Raw genomic sequence first — 7,874 nt, 5'->3', positions numbered from 1 at the left:
GGAGGGAGCCGAGGGGCCCGGCGGGCTCTGGGAGGTGGCCCAGGGACCTGGGAGCTCCACGGCACCAACCAGGCCCTGTGTGCAGGTGAGTCGGGGAGGCTGCTGTGGAAGGACAACTGGGTGAGCTTCCTGGACGCCATGCTGCAGATTTCCATCCTGGGCTCGGCCAAGCGCAGCCTGCACCTGCCCACCCGCATCACCGCCATCCACATCGACCCTGCCACCCACAGGCAGAAGCTGTACACGCTGCAGGACGACGCCCAAGGTAGCCCCGCCCCGGCCCCAACCCAGGGCTCCCAGCCAACTGTGCCACACTCACCCGGCTGTCCCCACAGTGGCTGACGTGGTGGTGAGCAGGTGGCTGAGCATCACAGTGGCCGGAGGCGTCCACATGTCCCGTGTCCACACCGAGTCGGCCCCGCGGCGGCAGCAGGACCAGCAGGTGCCCATCCTGGAGAAGTTTTGCTTCACGCCCCACGTGGAGGAGGGGTGCCTGTCTGAGCGTGCTGCCCTGCAGAAGGAGCTGCAGCTATGCAAGGGTGAGGTCCCGGCCCTGCCAACTTCGGACACCCCTGGCGATGGAGAGCGATCGCCTCCCTTTCGTGTTGACCCCAGACTTGCCTCTCCATGGGGCCACCTTCGGAGTCAGCAACCCCAGCCCAACTCTCCGGCCGGAGCTCATGACGGCAGCGTCCCTCCCTCCCCAGCCCCCCGTCTTCCTTGTCCCTGGTCACTGTTCCTCAGTCTTGAAGGGGGTCTTGGGGGCAGAGATGACAGATTCAGCCCCAGGTCACACCTTGGCTAGGCAGAGTAGCCTCTGCAGCTGAATGCGGCCCCTCACTGTGTCCACGGTGGTCAGGACTCAACGTCACAATGGTGGGCAGCCTCCTCCTCATCCCCCAGCTATTTCTTGTCCTGTAGGCAGAGCTGGGTGTTGGCCCCAGAAGGACAGCGTGGGTCTGAGAGCCCATGCCAGGCAGATGCCCTGGGGCTTTGGGAACCCAGGCCTGCCTCCCTCCCTCCCCAGGGCTGGCGCAGGCACTACAGACCAAGGTGACCCAGCAGGGGCTGAGGATGGTGGTGCCTGGACTGGATGGGGCCCAGGTCCCCCAGGACCCCCTACAGCAGGGACTGCCCCAGCTGCTGTCAGCTGCCTGCAGGCTTCAGCTCAACGGGAACCTGCAGCTGGAGCTGGCACAGGTGCTGGCCCAGAAGAGGCCTGAGCTGTCAGAGGACCCTCTGCTCAGCGGCCTCCTGGACTCCCCGGCGCTCAGGGCCTGCCTGGACACTGCTGTGGAGAACATGCCCAGCCGGAAGATGAAGGTGGTGGAGGTGGGTGCTTCCTGGCAGCCAGGCCCTTGCCCTGAACATCGTGCGACCCACCCCAATATCAGTCACAGAAGGAGACACAGACACGGGGAGGCCCTGGGCAGTGGGAGGGCCCGGCCAGCTGCCTGTGGTTCTGTGCAGGCGTCCTGTGCAGTCCACACAGCCACCGTGGAGGGCCCGTGGGCTCCAAGAGGTGCACCTAGGCAGGACCCCAGGGATAAGACCAGTGACATCTGTGCGTGCCCGCGGCTGGCACCATGATCGGGTTGACGGGGAAGCCTTTCTGCCAGACTCTGGTCTCAGGCATTTTGCTCAGCCCCAGGTCAGGGGCACCGGCCTGGTGTGGGGCTGATTCCAGAATTTACCCCCTTCAGGTGCTGGCTGGCCACGGCCACCTGTATTCCCGCATCCCAGGCCTGCTTGGCGCCCAGCCCCTGCTGCAGCTGAGCTACACGGCCACCGACCGCCACCCTCAGGCCCTGGAGGCTGCCGAGGCCCAGCTGCAGCAGCACGACATTGCCCAGGGCCAGTGGGACCCTGCGGACCCTGCCCCCAGCACCCTGGGCAGCACTGACCTCCTGGTGTGCAACTGTGCCGTGGCTGCCCTTGGGGACCCGGCCTCAGCTCTCAGCAACATGGTGGCTACCCTGAGAGAAGGGGGCTTCCTGCTGCTGCACACCCTGCTCCGGGGGCACCCCCTCGGGGAGACCGTGGCCTTCCTCACCTCCGCTGAGCCTCAGTACGGCCAGGGCATCCTGAGCCAGGTGCGGCCGCCGGGCAGGGGGACGAGGTGGGGGCCGGGTGAGGACCAGGCCGGCCGGGTGCTGACCGCCGCCCCCACAGGACGCGTGGGAGAGCCTCTTCTCCGGTGTGTCACTGCGCCTGGTGGGCCTGAAGAAGTCCTTCTACGGCTCTGCACTCTTCCTGTGCCGCCGGCCCGCCCCGCAGGACAGCCCCATCTTCCTGCCGGTGGACGACACCAGCTTCCGCTGGGTGGAGTCGCTGAAGGTCAGGACCCGCCCCACTTCCAGGCCCCACCCCACTGCCCAGCTTGCCGAGTGTGGCCTGACCGTCCCTGTCCCGCTGCAGGGCATCCTGGCTGACGAAGACTCCTCCCGGCCCGTGTGGCTGAAGGCCGTCAACTGTGCCACCTCGGGCGTGGTGGGCTTGGTGAACTGTCTCCGCCAAGAGCCCGGCGGGCACCGCCTCCGGTAGGAGCACGGCCCCTCGCCCCTTCCCCTTCCCCACTCGCCTCCCCGTCCCCAGCCTGAGCTCACCGCCTCTGCCCCCAGGTGCGTGCTGCTGTCCAACCTCAGCAGCACCTCCCGCGTCCCGGAGGTGGACCCGGGCTCCGCAGAGCTGCAAAAGGTGTTGCAGGGAGACCTGGTGATGAACGTCTACCGCGACGGGGCCTGGGGGGCCTTCCGCCACTTCCTGCTGGAGGAGGGTGAGCCCCCCACACTGCCCTGCCCCTCCCGGGAGACTGTGCCTGCAGGCCCCGCAGTAGCCCCACCTCCTGTTTCCCTAGACAAGCCTGAGGAGCCCACGGCACACGCCTTTGTGACCACCCTCACCCGGGGGGACCTGTCCTCCATCCGCTGGGTCTGCTCCTCGCTGCGCCATGCCCAGCCCTCCCGCCCCGGCGCCCAGCTCTGCACGGTCTACTACGCCTCCCTCAACTTCCGCGACATCATGCTGGCCACCGGCAAGCTGTCCCCTGAGGCCATTCCAGGTATGGGTGGCGTGGGGCCATGGGAGTGGACCGGACTGGGGAACAGAGACCCCAGCAGCCAGGACCTGCCTGGAAGCCCCTTGGGAGGGAAGGGTGGGCAGTGGGGGGCTCAGTGCCGTCTCCCCCAGGGAAGTGGGCCTCCCAGGACAACCTGCTAGGCATGGAGTTCTCGGGCCGAGACCCCAGTGGCAAACGTGTGATGGGACTGGTGCCCGCCGAGGGCCTGGCCACCTCTGTCCTGCTGTCACCGGACTTTCTCTGGGACGTGCCATCCAACTGGTGAGTGTATCTGGGGTGTGAGCCTGGGCCCCACGTGGATGGTGGCCAGGCCTGCACTGACCCACCTGCTGCATCCCCAGGACCCTGGAGGAGGCGGCCTCAGTGCCCGTCGTCTACTGCACAGCCTACTACTCGCTGGTGGTGCGCGGGCGGGTGCGCCCCGGGGAGACAGTGCTCATCCACTCGGGCTCCGGCGGCGTGGGCCAAGCCGCCATCGCCATCGCCCTCAGTCTGGGCTGCCGCGTCTTCACTACCGTGGGTAAGGCCCTGCCCCCAGAGCCGGGCGCCGCCCTCCCAGCCCCACCACCCCGGCTCACCAGCGGCACCTCCTTTCCCCACCAGGGTCATCCGAGAAGCGGGCATACCTCCAGGCCAGGTTCCCCCAGCTTGACAGCACCAGCTTCGCCAACTCCCGGGACACATCATTCGAGCAGCACGTCCTGCGGCACACGGGCGGGAAGGGTGAGCAGCCCCCACAGCCCCCACAGCCCCCGCCTGCCTCCTGCCCAGGGAGAAGCTGGGTCTGGCCCGTTGGGCGGCGGTGGCTGGGCCTGCAGTGGGTGTGACTATTGGGCCCCTCTGGCGCCGTAGGTGTTGACCTGGTCTTGAACTCCTTGGCGGAAGAGAAGCTGCAGGCCAGCGTGAGGTGCTTGGCTCAGCACGGTCGCTTCCTGGAAATTGGCAAATTCGACCTTTCTCAGAACCACCCACTTGGTGAGGCCGGCAGCACCTGGGCGGGGGTGGGCATGGATGGGTGTGGGTGGACGTGTGGAAGGCCCTGGGTGAGCACGTCCCCTGCCCACAGGCATGGCCATCTTCCTGAAGAACGTGACATTCCACGGGATCCTACTGGATGCACTCTTGGATGGCAGTGCTGAATGGCAGGAGGTGGCGGCGCTCCTGCAGGCCGGCATCCGGGACGGGGTGGTACAGCCCCTCAAGTGCACAGTGTTCCCTGGGGCCCAGGTGGAGGACGCCTTCCGCTACATGGCCCAGGGGAAGCACATCGGCAAAGTCCTCGTGCAGGTGAGGGGAGGAGTCCTGGCGCCTCGGGCATCCCAGGCTCTGGTCCCCAGGCAGTGCCTGAGCTGGTGGGTGCTGCTGCCCGGACGCAGGTGCTTGCGGAGGAGCCGGAGGCAGTGCTGAAGGGGGCCAAACCCACGCTGATGTCGGCCATCTCCAAGACCTTCTGCCCGGCCTACAAGAGCTACATCATCGCTGGAGGTCTGGGTGGCCTCGGCCTGGAGTTGGCACAGTGGCTGATCCAGCGTGGGGCGCAGAAGCTCGTGTTGACCTCTCGCTCCGGGGTCCGGACAGGTGAGTCGGCAGGGGTGCCTGTGGACCAGCCTGGGCCAGGCGCAGCCCCGGGCCCCTGAGTCCTCTGCAGCCCACCATCGTGGGCTGTCACGGCGTGTGGGGTCTGTTCCCCTCCATCTTGGCGGGCGCTTGCTGGACAGGGCTCTGTGGCTGCTCCCCACTTCCCCAGCCTGGCATGTGGGGAAGAGACTGTGTACCCTGGCCCGGTCCAGCCCACAGTCCTGTGTCCCGCAGGCTACCAGGCCAAGCAGGTCCGCCAGTGGAGGCGCCAGGGCGTGCAGGTGCTGGTGTCCACCAGCAACATCAGCTCCCTGGAGGGGGCCCGGGGCCTTATCGCCGAGGCGGCGCAGCTCGGGCCCGTGGGCGGCATCTTCAACCTAACCATGGTGAGGGGAAGCCCCGAGACCAAGGCAGGGCCCTGTGTGGGCGGGTGAGGCCCTGGAGCTGCAGGGAGTGCTGAGGATGCCTCCCCCAGGTCTTGAGAGACGCCATGCTGGAGAACCAGACCCCGGAGTTCTTCCAGGACGTCTGCAAGCCCAAGTACAGTGGCACCCTGAACCTGGACAGGTGGGCACCGTGCAGCCCTGCTCCCCCCTCTGCTGGGGTCTGGGCTCAGGGATGTGGGAGCCGAGGTGGTTCGCTGACAGCCCTCTCTGGCCTTTCCTAGGGTGGGAGGTTGGGGGTTCCTGGGGGTGCCGGCCAATGGGGAGTGACACGCGTGCCCACAGGGTGACCCGGGAGGCGTGCCCTGAGCTGGACTACTTTGTGGTCTTCTCCTCTGTGAGCTCCGGGCGCGGCAATGCCGGACAGAGCAACTATGGCTTTGCCAACTCTGCCATGGAGCGCATCTGCGAGAAACGCCGGCACGAAGGCCTCCCAGGTGGGCCCCACCCTCTCCCCTTGGCCCTGCCCACCCCCACTCTCCCAGTGGCCACTCCCCACCCCCACCTTCTCCCCGCAGCCCTGCCCACCTGCCCCCTCGCCCACAGGCCTGGCCGTGCAGTGGGGCGCCATCGGCGACGTGGGCATTTTGGCGGACACAGTGAACATCAACGCCACGGTCATCGGTGGCACGCTGCCTCAGCGTGTGGCCTCCTGCCTGGAGGTGCTGGACCTCTTCCTGAACCAGCCCCACATGGTCCTGAGCAGTTTCGTGCTGGCTGAGAAGGCTGCGGCCTACAGGGACAGGGACGGCGAGCAGGACCTGGTGAAGGCTGTGGCACACATCCTGGGTGAGCACTGCCAGCAGGAGCCGTGCCAGGCGGTTCCCCTGCTGGCATCAGGGTCTTGGGACGGACATAGCAGTCATGGCCCTGTGTGCCTCAGTTTCCCCATCTGCAGAGCCAGGGTGCGGGCGCAGGTGTCACTGTGGTGATGGTGCGTTGGGAGATGCACAGCCTGCACACCCCTGGGTGTCAGCCCTGCCCCACGCAGGCCGTCCCCACGCCCCCCCCGGAATTGCCAACCGAGCACATCCCTTCCAGGCATCCGCGATTTGGCTGCCATCAACCTGGACAGCTCACTGGCGGACCTGGGCCTGGACTCGCTAATGAGCGTGGAGGTGCGCCAGACGCTGGAGCGCGAGCTCAACCTGGTGATGTCGATGCGCGAGGTGCGGCAGCTAACGCTCCGGAGACTGCAGGAGCTGTCCTTGAAGGCGGATGCGGCCAACGGTGTGTGCGAGTGACCAGGCGGGAGTGGGGTCCCCGGGCTGCCCCAGCCCTTCCTCCTTGCTGTCTGGACCACGTCCCAGCAGGCATCCCACCCTTCATCACGGTGCCATTCTGAGCATTCCAGCCCGACTCCCACCAGACATAGCACCATGGGGACTTGCGTGCGTGTCTGTGTCCTTGCGTGGGTGCCAGGGCCCTGCAGCCAGACCAGCCTGGCATTTGCCCCTGTCTTCACAGAGCTGGCATCCCCCACGCCCAAGGAGGACGGTCCGGCCCGGCAGCAGACTCAGCTGAACCTGCGCTCTCTGCTGGTGAACCCCGAGGGCCCCACCCTGATGCGGCTCAATTCAGTGCAGAGCTCTGAGCGACCCCTATTCCTGGTGCACCCAATCGAGGGCTCCACCACCGTGTTCCACAGCCTGGCCTCCCGGCTCAGCATCCCTACCTATGGCCTGCAGTGCACCCGAGGTACTCCCGGGCCCTCCTCTGGACGCGGTGGTCAGTGCTGACCATCACGGGGCCCGTGGCTGCCACCTGCACATGCTGAGTGCCTGGCACTGCCGTTGCAGCTGCGCCCCTCGACAGCATCCACAGCCTGGCTGCCTACTACATCGACTGCATCAGGCAGGTGCAGCCCGAGGGCCCCTACCGCGTGGCCGGCTACTCCTATGGGGCCTGCGTGGCCTTTGAAATGTGCTCCCAGCTGCAGGCCCAGCAGAACCCAGCCCCCACCCACAACAGCCTCTTCCTGTTCGATGGCTCGCACACTTACGTACTGGCCTACACCCAGGTGAGCGCCAGGCCAGCCCTAGAGACCTGTGGCACACATCTGGGCTCCCTCCCTGTGCCCGGCTGTGGGAGATGGTCGCTTGGGAGGCTCCGCCCCTTCCATCTGTTCAGCAGCCCCTCCTTCCTCTCAGAGCTACCGGGCAAAGCTGACCCCAGGCTGTGAGGCTGAGGCCGAGACGGAGGCCATATGCTTCTTCGTGCAGCAGTTCACGGACATGGAGCACAACAGGGTTGGTCCCCAACACCCCTGAGGCCGCCAGACCCAGAGCACTGGGCAGGAAAGGAAGGGTGGGATGGGACGCCAAGAGCTTTATTAAAGGCCCCCCAGCTTCACCCCTTTAATAGCCGATCCCGGCTGGATGCGGTGGTTCACGCCTGTAATCCCGGCACTTTGGGAGGCTGAGGCAGGCGGATCACCTAAGGTCTGGAGTTCGAGACCAGCCTGACCAACATGGAGAAACCCCTTCTCTACTAAAAACACAAAAATTAGCTGGGCGTGGTGGCGGGCGCCTGTAGTCCCAGCTACTCGGGCTGAGACAGGAGAATCGCTTGAACCCAGGAGGCGGAGGTTGTGGTGAGCTGAGATCGCACCATTGCACCCCAGCCCGGGCAACAAGAACAAAACCCTGTCTGAAAAAAAGGTGCAGCACGGTGCTGTGGGTGCTGCCGGCACCTGCTCAGAGCCCGACCCCGCAGGTGCTGTGAGTGCTGCCAGCACCTGCTCAGAGCCCGACCCCGCAGGTGCTGTGAGTGCT

General features: G+C 66.5%; 1 protein-coding gene across 1 annotated transcript in view; it reads left to right on the top strand.

Moving 5' to 3' along the window:
* The window catches only part of FASN (fatty acid synthase), a 27,079-nt gene that overhangs the window by 17,814 nt on the left and 1,391 nt on the right, over positions 1–7,874 (top strand). Inside the window, exons 19-40 of the mRNA XM_011998188.1 lie at positions 86–265; positions 336–539; positions 1,028–1,332; positions 1,704–2,093; positions 2,173–2,337; positions 2,419–2,540; positions 2,622–2,776; positions 2,858–3,061; positions 3,190–3,340; positions 3,421–3,599; positions 3,683–3,802; positions 3,932–4,054; positions 4,146–4,366; positions 4,456–4,657; positions 4,892–5,043; positions 5,133–5,224; positions 5,386–5,537; positions 5,647–5,889; positions 6,142–6,330; positions 6,568–6,798; positions 6,900–7,120; positions 7,251–7,349. Coding sequence (XP_011853578.1) covers positions 86–265; positions 336–539; positions 1,028–1,332; positions 1,704–2,093; positions 2,173–2,337; positions 2,419–2,540; positions 2,622–2,776; positions 2,858–3,061; positions 3,190–3,340; positions 3,421–3,599; positions 3,683–3,802; positions 3,932–4,054; positions 4,146–4,366; positions 4,456–4,657; positions 4,892–5,043; positions 5,133–5,224; positions 5,386–5,537; positions 5,647–5,889; positions 6,142–6,330; positions 6,568–6,798; positions 6,900–7,120; positions 7,251–7,349 — 4,100 coding nt within the window. The remainder of the gene's footprint in view (positions 1–85; positions 266–335; positions 540–1,027; positions 1,333–1,703; positions 2,094–2,172; positions 2,338–2,418; positions 2,541–2,621; positions 2,777–2,857; positions 3,062–3,189; positions 3,341–3,420; positions 3,600–3,682; positions 3,803–3,931; positions 4,055–4,145; positions 4,367–4,455; positions 4,658–4,891; positions 5,044–5,132; positions 5,225–5,385; positions 5,538–5,646; positions 5,890–6,141; positions 6,331–6,567; positions 6,799–6,899; positions 7,121–7,250; positions 7,350–7,874) is intronic.

Source organism: Mandrillus leucophaeus, unplaced genomic scaffold (assembly GCF_000951045.1).
Source record: "Mandrillus leucophaeus isolate KB7577 unplaced genomic scaffold, Mleu.le_1.0 Scaffold1, whole genome shotgun sequence".
NCBI lineage: Eukaryota > Metazoa > Chordata > Mammalia > Primates > Cercopithecidae > Mandrillus > Mandrillus leucophaeus.
This window is presented reverse-complemented; position numbering and strand designations above follow the sequence as displayed.